This window comes from Pocillopora verrucosa, chromosome 5 (genome assembly GCF_036669915.1).
Source record: "Pocillopora verrucosa isolate sample1 chromosome 5, ASM3666991v2, whole genome shotgun sequence".
Classification (NCBI taxonomy): domain Eukaryota; kingdom Metazoa; phylum Cnidaria; class Anthozoa; order Scleractinia; family Pocilloporidae; genus Pocillopora; species Pocillopora verrucosa.
Window position 1 is genome coordinate 27,936,111 of NC_089316.1, and position 27,672 is coordinate 27,963,782.

At 38.6% G+C, this 27,672-nt stretch overlaps 2 protein-coding genes across 2 annotated transcripts; both read left to right on the forward strand.

Annotated features, from left to right (window-relative positions):
- Positions 1-27,672, forward strand: LOC136280847 (melatonin receptor type 1A-like). The gene is given in 4 exon segments (XM_066166585.1): positions 1-383; positions 27,024-27,229; positions 27,232-27,469; positions 27,471-27,672. Coding segments are annotated over 4 exon segments (891 nt in total). The 5' UTR covers positions 1-138.
- On the forward strand, positions 4,919-21,018 carry LOC131789947 (tetratricopeptide repeat protein 28-like). The gene is made up of 6 exons (XM_066167141.1): positions 4,919-5,038; positions 9,032-9,185; positions 10,176-10,337; positions 10,600-10,677; positions 15,938-16,005; positions 17,198-21,018. The coding sequence occupies exons 2-6, from the start codon at positions 9,089-9,091 to the stop codon at positions 20,630-20,632; spliced, it is 3,840 nt and encodes a 1,279-aa protein (XP_066023238.1). The 5' UTR covers positions 4,919-5,038; positions 9,032-9,088; the 3' UTR covers positions 20,633-21,018.

The window sequence follows — 27,672 nt, forward strand, 5'->3', positions numbered from 1 at the left end:
TTTTCGGTGTTGGTAATCGCGCACACCAGCGGGTTTCGCCGATCACTGCTTCAAAAAGTCGACAACAAAGACTGTGCAGAAGTGTAACTGAATTAATAATCTTTTCGCCGAGCTAGAGCTTATTGACCAAAAGCAGTGATGACAAGTAAACTCTCCCTTGAGCTTGCCACAAGAGAGGAGGTGTTAGTGTGGACTGAAACAGTTCTGTTTGCTTTTACCAATGTTGTGGCTGTCTTCGGAAATCTTCTCACTTTTTACGCCGTGTACAGAAACCACAGGCTGCGAACAGTTACCAACATGTTCGTAATAGCTCTGGCTATCAGCGATATTCTGATGTGTACCTGCTGTATGCCTTTTACAGTTGTCGCTCTGTTCCATGGCCAGTGGATATTTGGCAAATCTTACTGTCTCTTTCTTTGGGTGAATAACAATGGATGCCTCCACCAGCAGTCTGAGCAGTTTGGGGAACCAGCTTTGGCTCATCCACCGTGGCACTATAAGAATGCCCTCTGCTTGGTTTGCATGTAATTTCCCCAGACATCTCCCAATTAGACTAAAAGGAGGAAATGCATAAAAGAATAAATTATTCCAATTTACAGAAAATGCATCCACGAACAAAGCTTCGGGGTTCTTCTGATATTTTGTCCTGGACTTTGACCGGTTGTTCAACTACCAGTACGATGGGAATGATTCCCTTCATTGGCTTGAATAAGCTGAAGCTTTAAGTCACTTGAGCGTGTGTCATGTTTTAATTTATCCCAGAGGAGATGGTTAACCTGGGTTGGCTCCAAGCACTCGCAATTTACTGGCCTGGTATAACGATTTTTCGTTTCTGTCAATATATCGTCATCAAGTTTGACACGCATGACCTCTTTCAGCATTCCCACGAATTGTGCATTCACAGCGGGAGCTTTCTTTTGGCCCAATTTTAAATTACTCGCAATTCCTGGAAGAGTTGAGTTTTCCTCTTTGAAGGACTCAGGGTCTGTTTGATTGGTATTATTCGTCAACGTCAGCTGATCGTTTACGTTATTAGCGTTGCTGGACCCCGATAGGTTTTGGTCCGTAGTGCTAGCGCTGTCCTTGTTTGCCCCTTGTTGGTCTTTCTCTGCATCGGAGTTTACCGAGCCTTCTTCATTGGCAGATTCCTCGACATATGCGAGGTTTCCTAAAGTCTCCTTCATCTCAGTAAATGAGTGGTCCATTGAGTAGTTGAGTGTGGTAATAGAGGACACTAGTTGTTTAGTCATAAGCGAGATTGCTTCGATAATAGAGTCGGGTTTCCCGAGTGAGTTTGGCGAGTAGCCATGTTTGCTTGAGTCAAGCGCTGATATTTCTTCTGGATTTTGCTTGTTTGTCGTGTTGACGATCTTTGAAAAGGTAGCTGAGAAGAGTTTCTCCTGTTTTTCTTTGATTGTATGACAGTTTACGTCGACGTTGAAAGGTTTTCTTGATTTCCAAGTTGGATTTCGTATTTCTCGACCGTCTCAGGCAAGGCGGGAAAATGCACTGATCTCTTGGGCGGTTAGTGCTTTCTCACGTGACTTTGTCAGTGCACATGATGACGAGGCAGAATCACGTGATTTTACTCCTATGAGGGAGACACGATGGCGTAATGGTTAGTGCGCTGGACTCCGGGTCAAGAGGTCTGGGTTCGAAACCTGGCCAGGTCATTGTGTAGTGTTCTTGGTTTGTCGGTCGGGATTAAGAAATAATAGTAAAATAATAAAGTAAGATGAGATCGTAGCTCTTCTGAGTCACTATGACTTGAGGTGGCAAAAGTCATCTGTTTGTGCTTATGTCATTACTTTATGGAAGATATTCTTCTATTGTTGCCAGGTTGAAAATATTTTTTTGAAAAGTAAATCACTAGTTTTCTGAATTCAAAATCATTCCCATACATCTTAATTTTTAGTTCAGTATGTCCTACATTTGTAAGGATACTTCAAGGAATGGCAACAAAATCCACAGTGGTCCCTCTCCTGCTTCCTGGCCCTGCTCCTCCCCCTCAGTGGCCTGCAGGCGGAAGTAACTGGTATGGTTGAGACGAATGTCCTTGATAATCAACTGCAAACAGGACAAGTGGAGATGCCCACTCTTGTAGGTGCGGTACAAGACAGTGGTGTCGTTGATGTTACATTCGAGGAAGGTGAACAGCAACAAGAAACCATTTCCAGGGAAGGTGAACAAATTGGTAAACACGAGATCGCTAAGGTGTTTTGCGATTTTGGTAGCCAGACGAGACTGCGTTCACAATCTATCTCTAAGGACGCAGAAAGTTCGAATTCACATTTCTAGTTCAAAGTGAGTAGAAAACGAGCGCAAATGTTTTAAACTAATTTTACAAAGCTATTGTTCATTGAGCTGAGCTACGCTGACAATCTCCTTCATAGGGGAAAGCAGTTTGAAACTTTAGCATGGAGGCTACGCATACTCTTTTCTGGGAACTAGGAAGTAACGCCGAGGAAGACTTTTTTGTTGATTGATGTACGTCTTCGCTAAACATTTTTTGGGGCTCATGTCATATTAATTAATGTTCGCCTCTCCTTTTCAGATTTTCGTTATCAACGCATATATGCCACCGTCAAAGGCTTCTTTACAAAACGATTTAATTAATTAATGTGGTAGAGTATCTCTATCTAATCCGAAGAGCTAATGATAATTCTATCACTCCAAAAGACGTAAACCCCTTAACTCCCAAGATCTGATTGTTAATTCTCCTCTCTCGCTGCTACACATTTCCTTTTAACGAGCTGTTCAATCATTTGATTTATGCGTAGGGTATTTCATTTTCGTCAAACGCTTAAATGTTAATTCATATGATCAAATTTCTTTCAAACAAAGAACGCAAATCAAGAAGAAAACGGCTTTGTATGGAACATGAACTCGATAGACTGGAAAAACGTAAAATAATAAAAAAAATGTAGAAATAATAAAAATGAAGTATAGCTAATCAGATCGTATGAAAGTGAGAGAATAATGTTATGTGAAGCGCTCGAGAAGTATTTTAGTATTGTTAGGGTATGTGTATACGAAGTATGCTGAGTTTTTGGGAGATTTCTGCTCCAAGCGCAGTTTATCAAGTATATTTTGGTTGCTTTTGGCCTCGCACCAGCTGCAGGCATTGTAATCAACAACGCATGAATAAATGGGTTTAGTTTCTAAGGAAATTGTGGTGCTGCGTCAGTAAGGGGTACAACAAGACAATTTGGTTCTATAATCCAACTGCACAAGGTAGAGTTCAAATAACGCGAAAATATGTATATAGCGCATGTGTACAGTTGGTTATTGTGTACTTTAAAAAAAACCTGTTTAACCGGTCGGCTACGCACGCTGCGCTTCTCTCTCAACTTTGCTTTTCCCGCCTTATGAGAAATGAGCAGAAATACTTAGCGGGAAAAAAAAGCAGTTGGATCATAAGTAACCTTGTAGACTATTCATTGGTGTGTAGTATTTCCTAGTACTTTCACTCCTTGTTTTAATTTGAAGGGGAAGTCAAAATACGGCACAACTCATAAAAATACTCAGGTTTGTCACCGCCAGATAAAGAAAATCCGAAAAAATCCGAAAAAATCACCATGAATCTTATTTCGCGAGATGATCATCTCGCAGCTGGAGCTTCGGCTGCTTGTGGTGTGAGTTCAGATAAATTAAGTTTTTTTCTTTCTCTCAAGGTGAAGTAACGCGATATTTTCGTCCGTTTGAAAGTCATGCTATTTTTCTGTTACAAAAATGAAAACATTAGGTACACAAAGTTCCCATCTCGATCCACCCATGCTACGCATACCTATGTTTCTTATAAATGATGTCATGGATAATAATAATAATAATAATAATAATTTATTTACTTATATAGCGCCCTTTAACATTTATGGAATGATCAAAGGCGCTTTACAATCCAAGAAAACTAATATTACAATAGATAATTACAATAAAAATGCTATTTACAATAGATAATTACAATAACAATACTAAAATAAAATAATGACAGTACATGAATACATAATGAAAGAATGAATAAATAAAAAGTAAATAAATAAGCTACAAAATACCGATACGATTGTAATGCGAATCTAAAACGCTTGCTTAAAAAGATAGGTCTTAAGAGATTTCTTAAATAGCGCTAGCGAATCAATCGTGCTGATTTGCACAGGCAAGCTGTTCCACAGCGCAGGCGCAGAGGCATGAAACGAGCGGGCACCTAAAGTTGTGCGCATAACCCCTTTTGAGCGTTCTAAAAATATTGTATCATTATTGCGTAATGGATCAGGGGGCTGTGCACAAAGAATAACATTAACCAGAAATCTTGGGCTCATTTGATAAGTGTGGTGGTTTGTGGCCTTCGCGAGAGCCTCGTTGATTAAGGTCGAGATTTATCGGGACATGAACGGTTCGCATTTAATTTTTTTTATTATTTTTAGTCAAACGTATTTTTACGGCTCCTTGACGCACAAAGAACACGCCTAACAACTCACGTTCCATCACGTACCATAAAAAAACGTACAAAGTCCATTAGAACATACCCAATCATTTTACTACGTGAACATTTGGCAATTTTTCACGTGCTTGAATTGCATTCCATCAACCAAATTCGCATCTACGCGCGCCCGTGAATTATTCACTATTTATGACTCATTTTCTCGGGAAAGTTCACAATGTGTCATTAACTTTTGGTTTTCCAGAGAATGTCACGCAATGGTAAAAACATCATCATGGTCGTGAAACAAAAAGTGAGTCATTTGCATCCTGTCAGGGTCGAGTGAACATCTTTGGTGGCAGCGAGAAATTTTTAACGCTCGCCATCCCCAGCTCGAAGCGTTGCTTCTAAGTTATCGCGAGCTAAATTTAAGAGGAAAAAATCAAATACTCCTACGTTGTGAGATCACTAAGAAAAGAGTACCCTCTCGACACCGTTCTTGTTTTAAGTCACCTTCTGAAGACCTCATCAAAATATCTTCGGTCTTGCAAAATTTTACAAATTTAATAGGTTCTTAAGGACGAATTCAACGCTCCGTCGTTGACGAAACGTCGTTTTAAGGTAAGCTCTGAAATAATTAATTAAACCAAGTGGTTTGTCTCACCCACTCGCAGTGTTCCATCAGTAACATTGCCAGGTTTTATTAACAAAGAAAAACTTTGTACATTATAAAATATAGACAATCCGGTATGAGGCGTGGGATCTTGGTTTCATGTAGGTCTTTCACCAAAGTGAACCGGCAACAACACACTAAGCCACATGATCGCAGACAAGAGGAAGTTATGAAAATTTTATCGATCGAAAGTGCTGTGTCCCTGCTTACTCTATATTTTTAGAAGAGTATTTAGTGAGAACTAAGAAAACTGAGTGTTACGAGATAATGTGAAGCCTTTTTCCTTTTAATTTTGATTATAAACTACCGTCTACGTGTTACATCCTGTTCGCATTATAGAAATTGAAAGAGGAAGCAGTTGTCATAAACACATGTTTCGAGGGGAAGATGTCAAACGCTCCTTGCTTATTAAATGATACAAAACTTGGCAGGTATTTTCAGACAGAGAAAAATTTAAGGCGACAAATCAAAATACGAATTCTTTAACACATTATTTGACTTCTTTTGAAAAAATGTAGGTTATATTAAGAACACAGCGTAACTGAATATTTATCAGCATACCTGTGGAAAATGAAAATAAGCTGAAATCCAGTTCGCACATACATTTTGGAATAAATGATCGTCTTCTTTGTGTTTTTTTGTCCTACATAAATTAACGAGTGAAAACATAACATTACTCGAGTCGAAAATTTTACGAAAATTTGAAATGAGATTGCCTAATTGTATTTGTTTGTTCCACATAAAATCATGAGTGCGCCACGCGCTACTCGTTCGAGTGTTTCCTTTTAAGGCATTTTGGGTGGCGGATATTTATCTATTAGTTTAGTTTGCAATGACAGAAGGAAATATTCCAATATCAAAGAAAGAAAACATTACTATTAATCCGAGTCATTTCGTTAGTGCCATACCTCCTGACTGTGGTGTACTCAAAGTTCTACGGAGCATGCCCGAAGGTGTTAGGTTGAAAAAACAACATGGCACGATCGCTAAGAAGTAAAGATCGTGTAGATTATTATTGCTTCTAAAGACAACAGGAAATATAAACCCGGGGTAAAATTGTAAGTGGAAAGACTTGTCAGCAAGCGGAAATCGTCGAACAAAGTTTCGCATATTATCAGGATAATTGTGCAGAGTTGCAAACAATGGACAGCTGATTTTATGACGAGCGTATTTGCGTGTACACTATAATAAATCACATCTGAATTGCCTACCATAAAATACCTTGCTAAATTTCCAAGTGGCTACCAAAAAAACGAAAAAGAAGTGCGGATGCGGCGAGCGTTTCTATATTTTTCGCCTTGTCATGACATCCCTGGTGAAAATCTTTGAAGGATCTTTAACGTTCCTACAAGATCTTTATGAGAACCTTTAAAGATCTTCAAAATTCTTCTTAAGATCTCCAAGGATCTTTCATTTTCTTGCTAAGATCTTCAAGGATTTTTCATTTTCTTGCCAGAATCTTCAAGGATCTTCAAAGTTCTTGCCAATTTTGCCAAATTAGACTTCGCTCCATCACGTGTCATTTCCTTGTAAACAATTTGCATTTAATTACGTATTCTAACCGCATTATCCAACCCCACTGGAAAAAATTTACACTAAATGCTACTGATAAAGAACTTTTCACGCAATTATCCCACGTTTAAACTTTTTCTACGAATAAACTCGGCTTTTAACTACCTTGGACTTAATCCAATCGCGTGCTTATTCCTTGTAAACAACCTGCATTTTATAAGGTATTTCACACCCAGTGGGTAAAGGCCAGATAGGCAACAACCAATGAAGGAGCCCTCTCTTAAATATTATCCTTTTCTCTAGGGAAATGTATCTTCGTTTGGTCGAGATCGCAATATACCTTTGGTTAGAGTCTATTGGAGATACAAAAGAGTTTCAGTTTGCTTTTCGTGGTAAAATTACATGGAATTATATTTTTCAGGCATCTAACTGTGGACGAAAAATTTTAATTTTCTCTCTGGCAGAGGAACGGCAGTAAGCGCGGTCTCTTTCGCAACTATTGTTTGGTCTCATCACGCTACGCGCTCTCTCTCCGTCGGGGAGTAGATGGCGTTGTGTGACGAGAGCAAACAACTGCTGCGAAGGAGAAAACAGTAAGCGTGGTACCGATCCATTTTATTTTTGCTCAGAAGTATTTCGACAGTAGAGAAAATAGACCACAAGATACCTGTGTGAGTTCAGATAAATTACGTTTTTTCTCTCTTTCTCTTAAGGTGAAGTAATGCAATATTTTCGTTTTTTATAAAGTTATGCTCTTTTTCTGTTACAAAAATGAAAACGTTAGGCACACAAAGTGTCCCATCTCATCCCACCCGGTCAAAAAAAATAACTCTTGCATGCTACGCATGCCTATGTTGTTATTTGGAAGCCAGAAAATTCACAATACACCAGTTTAATGCAAGTGAAATTAGTGCATGACCATTACCTTGCTTTCATGAGCTATACTGGGAAATATTGGCTCTATGGCATTTCTATACTGCCGCAACCATGGGCCAATATTCCCTAGTAGTGACTCGTGCTCGAATGGTCAGTAAGAAGTTAGTACTGGCTTTGGGAAAAACGATCTACACTGTACATGCATCTCAGGCTATTTTTAATTCCAGAAAAATTGATTTCCTTGTTCCTCTACATTTCTTGAATTTTTTTCTATGTGAAGACAGCCAGCAAGGATTTTATGATATTTGAAAAACAACCAGTCTAGATTATCAGGATAATTAAAGCTAGCATCAAAGACAAATCCACTCTGTGCACAAAACAATGTAAACATGAAATAATTGCAAAAACAATTAGTTTAATATACATATACTGGTAACCCACAAACATCAGCACCTATACCAAATTGAAATCCATATCAACATACATCAGCAAGCATTGGTGTATATATTTCATTGTTTTTCCTGTCATAAGTGTCCAGTTGAACTAACTGCCAGCTGCACGAATATGGATGTCGGTTCAACTGGAGGAAATTGATTAAAAAACTTACATATTTTGTAAGTTTTGACCAGTAATCCCTATTTAAAAATCAGATAAGAAAATCTTACTTTGGTTTTGTAAAAGTTGCTTCTTATAAGAAGGGATTCACCATAAACTCTCTCCTCTTGTGGAGACATGATGGCCTTATGATTAGTGAGGTGGAGTCAGGGTCGAGAGGTCTGCATTTGTAACCTGGCCTGTGCTGGACTCAGGGTCAAGAGGTCTGGGTTCCAGTCAATGTATTGTGTTCTTGTGCAGAACAGTACCCCTCTCCACCCAGGAGTATAAATAAACCCCGAAAAAATTGAGCACGGGCTTAATGGAAGAAAACAAATCGTACAATTGGGAAAAGACCCCCCCCCCTCCCCGCATCAAAAATCTAATAGTCCGTCAATAAGGTACCTTTTACGTTTTTCTAAAATGGGTTTCATTTCCGAATGAAATTAATTTCATGCCGCGTTTACATGCAAGATAATTTAGATTATAAAAACAAGTATTTAAAAAATAAATAAAATAAATATTTTTTTGCCAGCCTCAATAGTGTCAAGGGATTAAGTTTAGATGATAAAACAAAGGATTATGCCTATAGAAATACCGGAGGTCAAGTAAATTCGTTACATGAGGTCACACAACTCGGGTAATATTCAGAGTGAAAATTTGCATATTTGAGCGGTCGAACGAAAAAAATCATTTCTCAAAAACTAAAATATATTTTCAAAAAAACTGCACCACAATTATTAGGACATATTGGGCTACAAACTATGAAAGTAGGATAGAAAACGAATTTGGACGACTTGCTGCTGTTTGTCGGATGCATGTTGACATTAGCTCTTAATTGGCTTCTGATTTTGTGTCTATGTATCCCTCCCATTCTCAGAAGGGAAAAAATATTTATTTTGCGACTGGGTAATATGTTGAGCCGATGTTTAAACCATTTTCAATCACCTCTTTTTCAGGCCAGGATGACTTAAAAGAACAACTTTTTAAGAAGCATCAGTCTTCTTACAGTTGCTATGGCTACAGGAAGAAGTTCAATTAAAGTTCCATGTGAAAATGAAGACTTACCTGACAAAGAAAATGCACCAGATTTTGACGAGGACACTTTACGAGGTGAGCTAGGTTCAACTTCGGCTTCATTTATTGTTAGAAAAAATTCTATTCGATCAGTTTCAAGAATGCAAGCAGATGTGGAAAAGGACATTTACAGTGTATGACCACTTTAAAGGATATTTGGCCAGTCATGACTCTCTTCTATGATTACAATATGCTGTTCATTGAGAAGATCTATGACACAGAAACTTTTGCTATTTTCTTTTCTAACAGTTCAAAGCAATAACACAAAGTTATAATAAGTTAAGACTTTATTTGATCATCATACAACATCCATTGTGTAAGTTTGCATCATAGTTACCATCATCATCATCACCATCATCATCACCATCATCTTTCAATTTTAATGAAACATAATCACTTTGAAACCTTCAACATTCCCTCCCTTCTCCTCGAGCAACCCACAGGCATTTGATCGTCATCCAAGCCAAAGAGGGTGGGGGGGGGGGGAGGGGGTTTTAACCCTGCCTGGCTGGCGTTAGGGAATTTGAATAAAAACTGTCACATCTAATTTTCAGTAGAGTACAAGTGTTAATTATCATTGAATATGGAGGTGTTTAAGGTAGATGGTGTACTTTCACTTACAAATGGCTCAGAAGAAATAAGGCTTCAAGGTCTAGGTTTTAAAGCTTGGTCAATTAGTTTTTAAAACTTGATCAATTAGTTGAAAGTGAAATTGCTAATTATTTCGCCTTTTACATAAGATTGTGTGGGGCATTTGAACATTTTATTAATTTTGCCCAGGGAATAGGAATTTTAGGAATCTCCAGGGGTTTGCCTCGAATTGAGTGGTGCTTATAACTCTCATCATTATTCTTACCCATGTTGTCACCTACATTGTTAGCATCATCATAACTATTGAAAATCTGCAGATTTTAAATCTCCAGATCTTGGCAGCTCTGACTATACACGAATAATTATTAACTACGACCACAGACTTTGACACCCATTTTTTAATTTTTTTCGAATTATTTTATTTTTTCTTTGCAGCCACAGCTGATGTTTATAGGAATGAGGGTAATGAGGCCTTCAGGAAAGGAGATTTCATCACTGCTATTCATTTTTACACCAAAGGAATTAAAATGAACTGCAATGACAAAGAACTGAAGGCCAAACTGCACAACAACAGGGCAATTGCACATTCTAAACTTGGTAAGATGGTGAGAGCCTTAATATGCATTTTCTTTTTCTATTTTGAAGCTATTGAGTTGTCAGTAGTATTTTTCTGAAAAAGGTGATGATTTTGAATGCATGCCCGGAAAAATTTACATCTTATCTTGGCCTCTCAAATACACAAAGAAGTAACCTCTTACCCCAGATATCAACGAGCATCACAAGTTTTTCCCAAAATTATAGTAATGGTAGTTGGTTTGCAACATGTATGGTTAATCAGAGATATTTATTTCAATAACAGGAAATCACCAGGATTCACTAAGGGATGCAGAAGCAGCCATTGAGATAAATCCAACTTTCCTTAAGGCAATTGTGAGAGGTTAGATATGTTAGCTGTACTATAATAATAGTAATAAAAAAAAAGAACTCGACACTCTAAGGTTAAATGAGGTTAAATGGAGTTCAATCTTGTCTCAATTGACTTTAATTAAGAGGTCAAGACCACCCTGATGTACATTTGAATCCAGCTCTTGACTGCTCCGCCATTACTTCCATTAATCATGATGAGAATATTATTTTGAACGGGATGAAGAACTCAATGCGGAATGCAAAGCAAAATTTCAGCACGAATATTTTAGTTCCTTAAGTTCAATGAGTCACAGGTGTCAGATATGTTAAGAGCGTGTCCACGAGAGCACCGGACAGTCGTGCTACATGCCATCTCACCGATTTCAATGAAACTTTGCCAGTTTAAAGGGTCTACCCCAAAACTCAAAAAGACAAACTGGTTTGGTTTTTTTCTGTGGGGGGATAGACCACCCCCTCGGTTTTTTCTTAGTTTTCACCAAGAAAATCGCTTCAAATAGGTAAAATGTATGAAGCTATCATTGCGATGGTATTTAACCAATTACTTTTAGGATTTGCACACATACTTTTACATCCTTAGTTAATGCCTGCTGCGAGCATCAGTCAGTTTGACCGACGGCTTGTCAATCAACAGAGACAAATATACGACTGTGTTTTTAGACTTTTGGATTCATCTAAATATTTTACAACTTTGAGGTCAAATAACCCCCGTTGCCAGAAAGCTACAACACTTATCTTAATTACCCTTTATAACCCATCATTTCATCTCTGAAAATCATCAAAAAAATCTTTGATCAATCTTCCTCATTCATATTTACAGAGGGGGACCTCATCAATAAACCAATTTTTGTTACGGCAGATAACCGGCTAAAGTATCGAGCGATTTGCTGCTGTATCAATTACAACCGGTCAGTCTTAGACAACATTTCTGGCTGGTGTCGTCTCTAAAAACTCTCTCGATATTTGGGAAATCACATTAGAGGCGGTTGCCTTACTAGTTTCCTCCCTTGCCCAGCACACGTCTAGGAGATAATTCTCTGCTTTCTGAGAAAAGATGGCTGTTTTTTGTGTTTTCCAAAGAGCCCATCCAAATTCCACTTAGCTAGTTAAGGATTGTTCGTCAGAATTTTTACCTGAGGTCCGACCTTGAACGTAGCCATCCCCTATAGAATGGCAAGCCGGTCTTAGTCCATTTCCTCTTGATCTTATCCTAGGCGGAATTTTTTTGTCGGCTTCACTGTGTTTGTCTTTGTCAGGGTACATTTGGATGGCAGCCAATGACTGAAACGTCTTGATACATCCTTCTTTTAGCAAGAATATCTCGCTTTCTTGTTCCGTCTATGACGGATTGGGTATAGTTCTCGCGATGACCCGCGTTCAGAAATTTGTGCACGTTGCTGATAACCACCCGCTTCTACGATTAGTTTGCTGAAGGTTTCTAATGTGATGAGCCTAGTGAGACCCTGAGGTTCTTCAAACCGTGCCAGTTGGTCTGCGCTATAAACTTGTCGTAGTTCTTAAGTCAGAGGGAGGATCGCCCACCTCTATGTATGTGAGCTCCTCTACAGTACCTGCGTATCCCTAGCAATCATATGACATAGAGTTCATCTCAGTCACAAATCACCAGCTAGGAAAACTGATGTTCAGATAAGCGCTCTTCTTGCCCTTCTTCCTTATTCATTGCCGACTCCAAGATAGCAGCTACAGTAGGCGTTCTATTTAGGTGTACAGTCACCTTGCCGCCACCAGGAAGACTCGCCACCAGCTTTGATTTCTTTTGCCATCTGCAGATTCATCTCTCTCCTACTTTATGTCTCCGATTTTTATGAGGAGGATACTGGCATTTACGAACCCGAAGGTCTGAATCTCACACCAAGTTGTGCACGATATTTGAGGTACATCGTGAAATCGCGGCCTTCGTAATCTCCAAATAAGCCAATACGCGCTAGAATAAGCTCCATCTCGGACGAAACGCATGTTTGGGATACACCGACGTCTCTCAAATGTTTTTTTTAAGCTGTATACCCACGAATTTAGAGCTATGAGCTGTTGCCGTCCTTTTCCAGCGCGAGAAAAATAACATTTGGTCCTACAGTTAGTTGCAAATGAACAAGACAATTGCCTCATCTTGACTTTATCAATTCGAGTGTTAGATTGAATTGAGGGCTTTTTAGACATTCGATTTCTTATATGGCATTACTATGAAGACGTAATACAACTGATACACCTACACTACATAGGATTAACAATGTCTGTTGCGCTGTTGCGAGAAGGAGGAAAATATTACCGGAAGTGTAAACTCTTTTTAAAAAGAGTTTCAGAGACGTTTCAGAGATGTCTATCTTTGATCGGCTGTCACAAAAAAATGACCCCCACTTAAATTTACTTGGAAAAATGAACTTACCAACTCCTTGTTGAAAAAATTGGAATTCATTTGACCGATACGCCGGCTTTTTCCTCGGGCTGCTATAAAACAGTTCATAAATTGACTAATGAATAAAATGTTTTGAAATACCGTTCGAAATTTGCCTTTTTTTTCTGCGTGCAAATCAAGGGTAGACAAAGTTTTTAAAACATTTGACTAGAATTTCATGGAGTTCACCTCGATAATTTTCGTCGGCCAGAGTCAAGACGCGCCAAGGTAAGCGACATCGCCCTCCAGTAAAATAATTTTCCAAAGAATAAACGTGGCAAGCGTGAGGAAACGCACATTTTTTTATCATTGTGATCAAAGCCCAATGATGTACCTAAACTGGTACTTACAGTATCAAACCATTGATTATGACAGGATGAGCTTAATTTTTCTGTCGAGGTTGACGTGATTTCACATTAAAAGCGTTTTTGACGGAACAGACTAGTGAGCATCGCTGCACGAACTGAGAAAGTAAAAACTTGTTTTTATCTCCCACGCGTTTCGTCTGACAAAAGTAGACTTCATCAAGGATTTTTCAAGTAGGGTAAATAAGCTTTCTCATATACAAATAGTAAATAAGTTGTCTCTTTGTTATTGAAGCCAATGGATAGAATTCGCCAGGTGCGCCTAAGGTGTTATGCATGCGTGACATTTTCCGGACGTTACATGTACGAGTACGTGATCCGTTTGAGGGTCACAGATTTAGGGTAAATATTTCACCCCTCAACATCACGCAATGTCTCTAGTTTGTAGAAGTCTTAGAACGTTTCATTATATGGAGTTGCCTTCTGCGGGTAGAAGGCTACAAGCGAATTTCTCAGGCGTAATTGCCTTTGATTTCTCAATTGATGTTGTCGCAAACACAGTTTTTGGGAGTCGCGAGACAAAAAAAACTTATCAGGACCTAGTCTCATGTTCTAATGGAAATAAATAGCAAATAAAAACACATTTTCTTGAGAAATAAAGTCACAAATGACGGGGATTCTCTGAAACAAATAGTGATAGAAAAGGATTTCAGTTCTGGTCAATATTGACTTTTCATAGCCTACCTCCAAATCTGAGAGAACGCGCTGAGGGAATAAAAAAACATAAATGTGTGATGATGCAAGCAAGAGAAAGAAAATCCAAATGAAGAAAAAGGAGAAAACATGGGAACCCGTGTTGCAGCGTGCAGATATCTTTCGAGCCAGACCTTCACACACCTAAGCCCGATACCACCCAGAGAAACTCGAAAGAGTCCTGTATATGAACTAGCTCGCACGTGCTCGCAGGAAAGGCCATGACAATCAGCGAAAATAATAGCAAATGCAAATGATATTTGCAGTCAAAAAACAGGAAAATAAGATAACAGAAGGATTAAGAACTTTCTAGAAGTGTCTTCTTGAAAAGAAAAGATGAACAATTTTTACTTCTCATGAAAAGTCACGCAGTAACCCTACAAATACTATTTCTATACGTGGAATTTCTTGATGGTGGAAAGTGGAAAAAACATTTTCCAGTCTTATTTTCTGGAAACATGGCGTAGGTAATGAATTTATGGGGCTATTGATATTTCCTATCAAATAAGGGGGGGCAGAGTTTCCCGTCATTCGCGGTACGGAAAAGCCGAAGTTGTTACACTCGGGAACTTGTACGTCAACAAGCAGGCGACATGTGACTTTAAAATCTCCTCTACTGTTACAGTTTCCTTATTGTAAACTGTGCGATAATGATAATAGACGATCAAAGTATAGGCTAATGAATGTTTTGTTCTGTACAAGAGCCCTATGTCCTGTTTTTTGCAAATCTTCAAAGTAATAAACGACTGAAGAAAGAAACGCAACGATTTTCCCATTGATTTTTCGTCAACATGCATCTCTCTAAACGTGAAATTTCCCATTCCTACAAAAAATCTCGAAAGTTTTTCACATTTTTCACCCTTCTTGATCAATCATCTTGTATAAAGAGCTAAAAAATGTAGGTTTATTTTGTCAAGTGACCGCCTAGAGCAAGAAGTGCGTGACAGGTGTAGTTGAGAGAAACTTGTCACAATCGCAGATTTTAAAAGGTATCCAAGACAAAAATACGATAGTGCCCAAAGATTTTTTTGATGATTTTCGGAGATGAAATGATGGGTCATAAAGGGTAATTAAGATTAGTGTTGTAGCTTTCTGGCAACGGGAGATATTTGACCTCAAAGTTGTAAAATATTTAGATGAATCAAAAAGTCTAAAAACACAGTCGTATATTTGCCTCTGTTGATTGAGAAGCCGTCAATCGAACTGACTGATACTCGCGGCGGCCATTAACTAAGGATGTAAAAATATGTGTACAAATCCTCAAAGTAATTGGTTAAATATCATCGCAGTGAGAGCTTCATACATTTTACCTATTTGAAGCGATTTCATTGCTGAAAACCAAGAAAAACCGGGGGGTGGTCTATCTCCCACGGAAAAAACCAAAACAGAAACCAGTCTGTTTTTTTGAGTTTTGGGGTAGAGCCTTTAAACTGACAAAGTTTCATTAAAATCGGTGAGATGGCATGTAGCATGACTGCCCGGTGCTTTCGTGGACACGCTCTTAAGTCACTATCTAGCTGTTTTAGAAAGAAGGATCAGGACTTACCTGACTCTTAGTGTTTTTGTGGGAGTTGTTGATCCCAATTTAAGTGTTCTTAGAAGTTTCAGTTGTCTGTAAAGCTAAATAAATCTAACTGAAACCTAATAGGGCCTCTTTATTCTTTTCCGTTTAGTTTTTTTGTTTTGGTTTGTTTTGTTTTGTCTTTTTTTTTCTTCTGGTCTGTAATGATTTCAATGTTTCAGGTTCTTTTCTCAGGATTGAGCTACAGTAATAGTATGCTTGTTTGTGTTGTTGCCTACAGGAGCCACTGCTTGTGTTGAATTGAAGAGATTTGAAGAAGCAAGCACTTGGTGTGATAAGGGACTAGCTGTATCCTTTGAAGGAATCTTTCATTTTTAACCGTGGGTATAAAAAAAAAGTTTCCATAATTTGATGATTTAAGGGAGAAAATACAAAGAAGGGTATTAATTATGATGGGAACTTATCAGTTCATATACTTTAAGTGTGTGTGATTAAAAACATAGGAGAAGTTTTTACCTCATGACTTATTAATGAAATTACTCATTTTAGCCAATTTGACTTAGTTCTACTATCCATGCCAATAACTGGTACATTAGTTTAAATAACCCTTTAATTTCCCAGACCAAATTTGTAATTATCCTTACTGTCAACCATACAATTCTTGTAATGTTAGTACAGAGAATTCAGTATTGCATCAACTAACTATTTTCAGATTGATATATTTTTTTTACTCTCAACACTTATCTGATTGATATTGTGTTGTTATTGTAAGGAAAAATTCTCTTTTGGTCACTCACGGGAGTTAAAGGGTTAGAAGACTAATATTCATCCAGTTTATACATAGTCCTTGCGTAGATGATCTCTCTAAAACAAGCCAGAACAAAAAGCTCGGTAATGTTTACATATTTTATGTAGATTTTCTTGCCTTCGACCTTTTTCCACTACTTAGAGACTCGGAAACTTTCGTCCTGCTTTCCTATGGACAAATAAAAATTTTAAAGACATGTCTTTGTGTTGTAGACTCATTTCTTCCACTGCTGTAAAACATTTGTCTGATGTTAAAGCTATATTAATTTAAAAATTGAGCAAGTGCTGCTCAGTTTTTGGAAACTAAGGATTAAATCTAGATATTTCGCGTTAAATTTTGAGGCTGTAGATAGAAAAAACATTTTTTGAAGTGTAGATTTACTTCATAACTGACTTCAAGACTGAATGTTGATAAATCATCTACCTTTCATGCAAAGCCCTCCTAATGGGCCATTTTATAGTCGTGTACTTAGTTGCCAAGCCTTTGATTTGGAGTGAGGCTGAAGGTGACCTGTTGTGATAGAGACCAGTATCTAGAAACGATAATAACAAAATAGTTTGCATTTAAAAAGCAGCAATTTTTTTATCATAACAAGGTCACCCTTTATCATCCCTCTTGTTCAGAGGCTTGGGAACTAAGCACGCAAATGTTAAAATGGACTATTACATATCAATATGATCAGAAACATAATCTCTTGTGTTTTTCCACATTTAACCCTTAACATAAAAAAAGATTGACAAAAACAATACGGTCTTGTTGTCATTAAGACTTCAGTCTGTCAGAGAAGTGGGAGATAAGTCCATGGAGGAAAAAGATCCTATTAGTCATGACCACGTTAGTGCAAGTTCAGGTGATATCAAGAAAGTCATAGACTTCTATAATTGGGGAGAAGAAGCCATAGAGTACCTAAACCTATATCTTAAAAAAACCAAAGAAGTAGGAGACAAGCATGGGGAGGGTAACGCTTATGGCAGTCTTGGCAATGCTTATCACCGTCTGGGTGATTTCAAAAAAGCCATAGAGTACCACAACCTACATCTTAAAATAGCTAAAGAAGTAGGAGACAAGCATGGGGAGGGTAACGCTTATGGCAATCTTGGCAATGCTTATGGCCGTCTGGGTGATTTCAAAAAAGCTATAGAGTACCACAACCTACATCTTAAAATAGCTAAAGAAGTAGGAGACAAGCATGGGGAGGGTAACGCTTATGGCAATCTTGGCAATGCTTATGGCCGTCTGGGTGATTTCAAAAAAGCCATAGAGTACCACAACCTACATCTTAAAATAGCTAACGAAGTAGGAGACAAGCATGGGGAGGGTAACGCTTATGGCAGTCTTGGCAATGCTTATCAAAGTCTGGGTGATTTCAAAAAAGCCATAGAGTACCACAACCTACATCTTAAAATAGCTAAAGAAGTAGGAGACAAGCATGGGGAGGGTAACGCTTATGGCAATCTTGGCAATGCTTATGGCCGTCTGGGTGATTTCAAAAAAGCTATAGAGTACCACAACCTAGATCTTAAAATAACTAAAGCAGTAGGAGACAAGCATGGGGAGGGTGGTACTTATGGCAATCTTGGCAATGCTTATCGCCGTCTGGGTGATTTCAAAAAAGCCATAGAGTACCACAACCTACATCTTAAAATAGCTAACGAAGTAGGAGACAAGCATGGGGAGGGTAACGCTTATGGCAGTCTTGGCAATGCTTATCAAAGTCTGGGTGATTTCAAAAAAGCCATAGAGTACCACAACCTACATCTTAAAATAGCTAAAGAAATAGGAGACAAGCATGGGGAGGGTAACGCTTATGGCAATCTTGGCAATGCTTATGGCGGTCTGGGTGATTTCAAAAAAGCCATAGAGTACCACAACCTACATCTTAAAATAACTAAAGCAGTAGGAGACAAGCATGGGGAGGGTGGTGCTTATGGCAATCTTGGCAATGCTTATGGCGGTCTGGGTGATTTCAAAAAAGCCATAGAGTACCACAACCTACATCTTAAAATAGCTAAAGAAGTAGGAGACAAGCATGGGGAGGGTGGTGCTTATGGCAATCTTGGCAATGCTTATCAAAGTCTGGGTGATTTCAAAAAAGCCATAGAGTACCACAACCTACATCTTAAAATAGCTAAAGAAATAGGAGACAAGCATGGGGAGGGTAACGCTTATGGCAGTCTTGGCAATGCTTATCGCCGTCTGGGTGATTTAAAAAAAGCCATAGAGTACCACAACCTACATCTTAAAATAGCTAAAGAAGTAGGAGACAAGCATGGGGAGGGTGGTGCTTATGGCAATCTTGGCAATGCTTATCAAAGTCTGGATGATTTCAAAAAAGCCATAGAGTACCACAACCTACATCTTAAAATAGCTAAAGAAATAGGAGACAAGCATGGGGAGGGTAACGCTTATGGCAGTCTTGGCAATGCTTATCGCCGTCTGGGTGATTTAAAAAAAGCCATAGAGTACCACAACCTACATCTTAAAATAGCTAAAGAAGTAGGAGACAAGCATGGGGAGGGTGGTGCTTATGGCAATCTTGGCAATGCTTATGGCGGTCTGGGTGATTTAAAAAAAGCCATAGAGTACCACAACCTAGATCTTAAAATAGCTAAAGAAGTAGGCGACAAATCCTTGGAGGCAACGGCCTACTGTTCATTAGGATGCGTTTCGGAGTTGCAAGGTGGACTGCCAAAAGCCGTTGAACATTACCAAGCTAGCATAAGCTTATTCAATTCCTTGAGAGTACTTCTAAAATCTAAAGATGAGTGGAAAGTTAATTTTCGAAATAAGCATCAAATCGCGTATACGGGTTTGTGGAGAGTTCTCGTAGAACAAGGTAATGTAGATGAAGCCTTATTTGTTGCTGAGAAAGGACGAGCTCAAGCTCTAACCGACCTCATGGAATCCAGTTTTCGTGGTGGAACAAGTCACCAGAAGGGAGATGATGAAGATTGCGCAGTTTTAAAAAACGTTCCATCAAACACTGTCTTTCAGGCAGTGGACGAAGCTAACGTCAATCTTTGGGTTGTGTCCGAAGGAAAACAAGTTCAGTTAAGACAAAGTAAACTCAAAGGTTTTGTTTCAGAGAATAGTGGATCTAGCCAGTCCTTTGAGTCGTTCATGCTCGGTGTCTATACACAACTTGGTGTTCGTTCTAATGTGAGATGCGAGAATCGATCTTTAGATGCTTTGAGGGAGGGCCGTTCAAAAGTGGATGAGAAAACCAAAGAAGCCAACCCTCAACCTCACTTCCAACAAGACGGATGCTTGAGCAGTTTATATGATATCGTTATGAAGCCGGTGGCTGACTTGATTCAAGGGGATGAGCTACTCATTATTCCTGATGGACCCCTGTGGATCGCTCCTTACGCTGCATTGAAGGATGGTAATTCTAAATACCTGTGTGAATCGTTCACAATCCGAGTCGCTCCATCGTTAGCAAGTCTTAGACTCATTGCCGATTGCCCAAATGATTATCACAAAAGCAGTGATGCGTTACTTGTAGGAGATCCGTGGGTATCCGAGGTTACTAACAGCGAGGGAGAGAAAGTCCTCGAGCAGCTTCCGTGTGCTAAAGAAGAAGTAGAAATGATCGGAGAAATTCTGAATATCACGCCAATCACTGGCAGAAAAGCCACGAAACGTGAGGTGTTGAAAAGACTCAGTTCCGTTTCCTTAGTTCACTTTGCGGCACACGGATGTCCGGAAACTGGCGAAATTGCTCTTACACCTGACCAAGACCGAATATCTACTGTGCCTACGGAGAAGGAGAATTACATTTTAACGATTCGAGATGTGTTGAATGTTCAACTTTGCGCTAAACTTGTTGTGCTCAGTTGCTGCCACAGTGGTCGGGGCGAGATCAAGGCTGAAGGTGTGGTTGGCATTGCGCGCGCTTTTATGGGGGCTGGTGCTCGGTCTGTTGTGGTGTCCCTGTGGGCGATTGATGACGAGGCTACTCTCGAGTTCATGAAATGCTTTTATCAACACCTTGCAGAAGGTAAATCTACAAGCAAGTCACTGAACCTGGCCATGAAAAGCCTCAGAGAATCAGATGAGTTCCACGACATCAAGTACTGGGCGCCCTTTTTGCTGATTGGAGATGACCTCACGTTTGACCTGATGGCAAAGGAAAGAGAAAATTTGAATAGGAAATCAAATAAATGAGAAAATTTTATTTTTCATCTCAAAAGAATGAAGTAGGAACTTGGAAGGTTTAAAATGTTTCTCTATTTTAAACAATTTTTGGCTATTTTTCTTTACTTTTTACTTTTTTGTTAAATGGAACTTGAGATGTGCAACTTTACTATGGTGAAGAAATAAACCAGTCTATTTCATTATATTTTGATCAGTGGAATTGTCATTTTTTGTTACTTTAACAAATTTAAATGCTTGCGAAGAGAACGAAATGCAACAAGGCCTCTGTTATGAACGAGGTTTTCATTTCCACCAACATGTCACTTAGCTCTGTTCCTGTATTACAATCAGTTGTATGGAAAATAATTTAAAGGTTATTTCTTTTACCCAACCAGGGGCTTTTCCACCGGATTTTAATTACCTATGCTCTAAACTTTTGATAAGCAAAGAAACAATTCAATTTTCCAAAACTTTGATTGAATATGTATGTGAATTGAATATGTGAATTAATCTTAGACCGTTTTCTACATCATAAGTTATTTTGTTACAATTTACCTTCATCTTTACAAAAAAATTGATTACCATTTTCAACTCAATCCATTTTAATGTAATCTAGTTCTGTCAGTGCCAAGATTGCCATTCTAAGCTTAATTTGAAGAAGTAAACATCAGAGATGGTGTTATTAAATTTACTAACCATATGTTAGAGACATTACACCTACTTTTAGGGGTGTAGCCAGCCTCTAGTCCCGTAGGCCCGGCCTACAATTGTTTTCTGCCCGCTTGACTTTTACTATAAAGATAATATGACTCTTGCAAATGTTGAAACAAAAACTGAAATTTGTGAGGGAAGAGGCTTACATTTAGTCAAAAAGCTGGCTACAACCCTGTTTTCAATCAAACGAGTCTGGCCAATTTTTTTCTGTTTTACCAAACACTTCTCCGTTCGTTTTAAAGAACGACGACGGAGAGGCTAAAAATTGTCCATGTAATCTAAACTAGGAAAGAGGGACGCAGAGTTCACTATAATTAAAGTTTCCATAGGTGTGACTTTTATTGTATGTGACATGGAATTTGTTGTTTCTAGTACGACAATATTTACGCTCATAAATAAGAGAAGCAGTTAACGTAAGCCATGTAGTCCTCAATGGGAATTATTTTGGTGAAAAGGCTCATTAATTAATGCAAACCTAGTGCGTAGTTGAAAACGTTCAGGGCTTCAGGATAAAACTTCTAATTGTTAAAAATCATCTCTTGAAATTTTTTCATCGCTTTAAATTTACCTCAGCATGATTTGAGGATGTCTGATAATATGCGTGGTTGAATATAATGTAACTAGAATTTTAAAGACATGCTAGACCAGTTTCAACTAAACATGGTTTGTGTAATGTCAGTGTATTTCGTGTGAAGTGTTTTGATGCTATTTTTTTTTAAATTGAAGATAATTGTTTATTTATCTTAGTTTCTATTAATTAACTCATGAACTCCCAAGTTCTGAAGAAAAATTCTCCCAACTGATAAGAATGTGTTTCTCTTTGCTGCCGCTTGTTCCGAGAATTCGATGTAACATTATGTTTCTAGTAAAAGATTATCCTCCAGTTTGGATTTTCTCTAATTGTTATTGACTCCATGTTTGTCGGTGTATTAATACCGTGAGGAGAATTTAAATAATGATCAGTCTTGGGAGTAAATGGGTTCATTTTAGCGTCTCCGTTTAGCGCATATTTTACTTAATGCCTTGAACAATTTAATGCAGTTTCTATTGTGCTTATTTTTTTACTTCTTTGTGTAAGAGAAATATAGTGTATAAAATACAAAAACTGCGTTGATTTACATTGTCTGTCTTTATATTCTTAGGATGCACGTAAGATGTAGAAAAAGCAGATCCTATGGGGACTTCAATACTTGTTTTGACCCGCGCACCAAGTTGATAATGTGTACAGCTAACAGAGTACTAACATTCCATGTTTCAAGCCCCGCCCACTTAACAAAAGCGCGTCATCTCTTCGATTGTGTCTCTTCCACTGTCTATCGTTCTCCGTATTGCCACACGGTTTTGAACGCCGACGGACGTGTTCATACTGATACATATCTGCGCCTTTTTTTATTTTTTTTTCCTCACACAAGTTTTTACACCTTTTCACATTTGCGCATCCCTTTTTTTTTCTCCTTCCTCTGGTTTCTTCCTTTTTTTTTTTTTCCTTTATTCCCATCTTTTTCATGTCTGTTTCAGTTTTCACTCGTCTCAATCTTTGCGCAACGTCAGGCTTCTTACAACTCATATACCTCGTTACTCCCCCATAGTTGTTGTTATCATGCGTATTATGTCCACTTTGGGATGGTGTCCTCTTAAAGTCATCTCTGGTAAAATCTCAGTTTTCCTTTCGATTGATTCCTAGTCCACAGGGTGCCAGTGCTTGCTCTCCTCAGTCCTCTCATCATAATAGCAGTTATAAAGCGAAACAGCTCCCTCCAAGTCTCGGCGACATAACTTGTGCATTTAGTCGGAAACGAGTCCCTCAATGTCCAAATTAAGGCTTCTTCTATCATGTGATTGGGAATGGGTCAAACTCTCGCCCAGGGTCCACCTACAATGCGAATCCAAGATGGCGGCTGGCCAATCCACAGCCGGACTCTACTGAGTCGGTAGCCGCCATCTCGGATGCAGACGCATTAGGAAGAGTTTTGACAAAACAATAATTGAGAAAGGATAAGTTACAATAACGCTTAGAGAGATAGCCGATGACAACTTGAGAGATTCATCATGAGCAAACACGTTCCGTCGATTATTAAACTCCATGTCTCCTCCAATACGCACTCCCATATGCCCCTCTTCCCCCCTTCCCTATACATCCCTCTACTACAAGTTTTATCATCATACAGCACAATACAACATTATACCCCAGAGTAGCACTGTAAATCCGTAAAATGCAGTAACTAGACAACGCTTCACAACAATATGTACCCCTAGATAGCACTATGCTTCCCTCTACTGAGTTTTAAATCACCATACAGCGCTATATAAACAGTTGCTCTAATTTGGCGCCAAAATAAGTGCGAATATTTGCCGCAGTCATTTTCTCGAATTTTCTGTTCCAAGATGCGGAAACTGTGAGCTTCGAGGAACAGATAATATCCAAGGACAAATATCCGTTCATATTTTCGCGCAAAATAGACGCTATTGTGTTTTTTATCCTTCAAATATTTTGCGACGCTCGTGAAAAATGTTAATGAACAGCTCACTGAATTGAATTAAGAAAAGGTTAAGTTTCTAAAAAAAACTGTGATGCTGCGTCGGTGGGAGAGTATAACATGGTAATTTAGTGAGTTGATAACGTAAATTGGCCACTGCAAAGAGTTTAAAAACTGACGTTTCGAGCGTTAGCCCTTCGTCAGAGCGATTGCATAGGGCAAACGCTCGAAACATGAGCTTTTAAACTCTTTGCGGTGGGCAATTTACGTTATCAATTCAGTTGATAATGCCTAACTACCCTGAATTGCATTAATTGTGAGATGAAGACTTATCGTGGTGGACGTAAGGTCTGCAAATTGGGGAATATCGTTTAGGTGATATTCTCGGATATCACTTAGTTTTAGCAAGGGAATATTCAGTCACTTACTGCGTTTAGACCAATCGCGCGCGAGCAAAATTATTTGATGGATCCTAAGCAATAATGTGTACCCCTAGATAGCACTACACTTCCCGCTACTGTAATTTACATCACAATACAGCGCTATACAACAATATGTACCCCTAAGTAGCCTTGATCGGCATAATAGAATACATATATCGAAATGCTCCAGCCTCACGAGCCATGGTTTATGTCTTTCTCCCAAGTTCATTAAATATTCGATGAAAACCTCTGCGTCGTTCAAAGAAAATACAGCATTTTCCAGCGCAGTCATGACTCGTCTGACGTGAAGATACAGAGATCGAGATTTGATTACGGCTTCAAGTTTCAAACTCTTCAAGGCGGGAAATATGTCTTGAACTCTTGGGTTGGACTCAAAAAGTCTGAAACAAAATCATTCATGATCATCGTTATCAATTCTGAATAATTGAAATTCGATTCACGTTTACTTTGGAAAATAAATTTTACTCCTATTTTGCCATTTATACAGAGAAATAAAGACACTGACAAGACACAGCAACAGCGTTGTGAATCTCCATCCTCATCTTCAACAGAACTGTGCTATCACGAAGATGGTGCGCGTGCGTTTGCATTTTAAAGTCACTTTTGCACAAAATAATGACCCGATTGGCAAGAATACGGGCTAAACACGCAACAGCGCTGGTGCTTTTGCGTTTGCGTTCTGGCGTTTGCTCTCTAAAAGGCCCGAGAAAACGTTTTCATTGTCTATTAAATTATTGATTGTTTTCATTCCTCGGGTTCTTCTTTTAAACTGGAACTCGGTTCTTAGCGACTTATTCAAATACTGCACTAGTTAAGACGTAACTTAACTCTTTATACAACAGGAAATAGACAAACACTTTCTTCCTTGTGACGCTCTTAATGCGCCAATGAGCTGCCAAAAAGAAAGAAAGAATTCTATTTCTTTAGTTATTCCGACATACCTCAACGCACGAATTCAGGCGAATTGATTTATTCATTCTCTAAGTTGTGGAGTCGGAAATTAAAAGCGTCCCATCTACTAGAAAATATTGATCCGAGGGACATTTGCGCTAAAATGTTCGAAAATAAATACAAGAAAAGGAATTTTTCATAATATCTTTGCTTCGAATAGTCAAATGACGATATGAGCCCGTCCAGACAAGTAAAAGTAATTCTTCATTCTTAACTAAGTGATTTGTGACAGTCAAATTACTGGGTGTCATTTTTAAGTGATTCTTAAGTGACATACTCCAATACATGACGAGATATAACCTCTCTCAGTTAGATTAACTTTGTATTCTTTCTTGATGTGACATTATTTTAAATGACGTCACAAACTTGGGCTCCAGGCTTCTGCAGTGATCATGATGCTGACGAATAATGCAATGAAAGTATGTCTGTGACGAGAAAATTTTGCAGGGATTTTATTTTAACCATCAGCGTTAGTTCATGTCATGTGTGAGCAAATTATTTTGGTTTGAGTCGATGAAATTTTCTGCTGAGAACTATTAGTGATTTCTTGTTCAATCCGACAGAAAACTAACAAAAGGAAGAAAACGATGGAGAACAATTCTCAAACTAGATTTTCACGCCGATGTCTTAAAATATAAAAGGGAAGAGGATCTCAAAAGAAACTCAGGAAAGAAAGCAGTCCAGGGGCACGCCCCAGAGATACAAAAGAGGTGAGGATCTGAGCGTTAATTATAAACGACAACATAAAACATTTAACTCAAACTACCATAACTTACAACTTAGTTTTTTTAAAAAATTTATTTAGCACAACGCTTAGAAGGAGAATTAAGAGGTATATATTTTTGCACCATAAAGAGAGTGGCTTTCTATTCTCGAAACCCCCACGGACTACTGCTGCTGGAGTCAGTACAAGTCACTTCAACTAACCTTACTGGTCTGACATGGTTTTATGGCCATCAAAAAAAAATTAGTTCCCCTATACAATGCCGAAAATTATTTATAACAGAATGGATTTCAATTTTTTCTTGAGAGAGAGTTTTTATTTTTTTCCAGCTATTTTATGTCGCAGAAAAAGAGAGTTGTTCAAACTCTTCAAGATATCTTATCCCTTTCGTGCGCGACGGAATAATATGTTTGTTTACTAACCAGCTGTGTGAAGAGATTGTATAGATAAGATACGGAAAAGTAGAAGCAACATCTTTTCTTTCACTCGAAAGAGATATGTCGATTATTAATAACTGAGTACAATTAAAAAAAACCTCTTTCAGCAACAACGACGTACTTCACGAGCTCGCGCCGAACAGAAACATAAAATGGAGTTGTTATTTGGCTCTACAACTTCCAACTTGATGAGAATTATAACAACGACGACATACAGACATCTTTTAATATTTATTAATTGCAATGTGTTTAAAGATAGGATACGATGGAAAATAACGTTTGATTTTCGGTTTTGGTACGCAGTGTTGGTAATCGCGCACACCAGAGGGTTTCGCCGATCAGTGCTTCAAAAAGTCGACAACAAAGACTGTGCAGAAGTGTAAGTTACTTAAGCTTATCTAAGCTTATAAGCTTATCGACCAAAAGCAGTGATGACAAGTAAACTCTCCCTTAAGCTTGCCACAAGAGAAGAGGAGTTAGTTTGGACTGAAACAGTTTTGTTTGCTGTTACCGATGTTGTGGCCATCCTTGGAAATCTCCTCACTCTTTGCGCCGTGTTCCATAACCACAGACTACGCACGATTCCCAACATATTCGTGATTGCACTGGCTGTGAGCGTATTCTGATGTCTACTATATGTATGCCTTTTACAGTTGCAAGCCTTTTCCACGGCAGGTGGATCTTTGATGAAACGGTCTGCCGCTTTCAAGCATTTGATATATTTGCGTTTGGGAAGTGTAACCTTGGAACTATGGCAGCAATTGCAGTCAGCCGATATTTCTGTGTTGTTAATTGGGAAAAGTATCTCTCGCTGTTTAAGAATAAAAGAGCCTTGATGTATATTTTTATTGTTTGGTGCCTAGCTCTAGCTGGACTGCTCCCATATTACTCTTCAAAAATGACAGCATTGGATTCCAGCCTGGAAAAGCAATGTGTATGTACAAATTTGAAAGTAACATTGCTTACTCTGCCTCAATCCTTTGCTGTTTCCTCACAACACCCTTGATTATCATCAAGATCTGCTATGTCATAGTGTTCCGCGCCGTGTCGAGATCAAATCGTGTTTCCTCACTGGAAAATAACCTGGAACTTCTTTGGGTGAATGTTAAAGAAGCCAAAGCGTTTGGTAGCAGTTGTGGTCGGCTTTGCATGCTGTTGGCTTCCTGTTTTTGTCGTTGATGACATAGACATGACACGTGGAGGACCCGCGCTACCACGACAAGTGTACTTGACTAACAGCCTCTTAATTTACCTGAGTAGCACCATAAACCCATTCATATATTGTGCCATAGATAAGAGGTTCAGACGAGAGTACAAGTGTTAG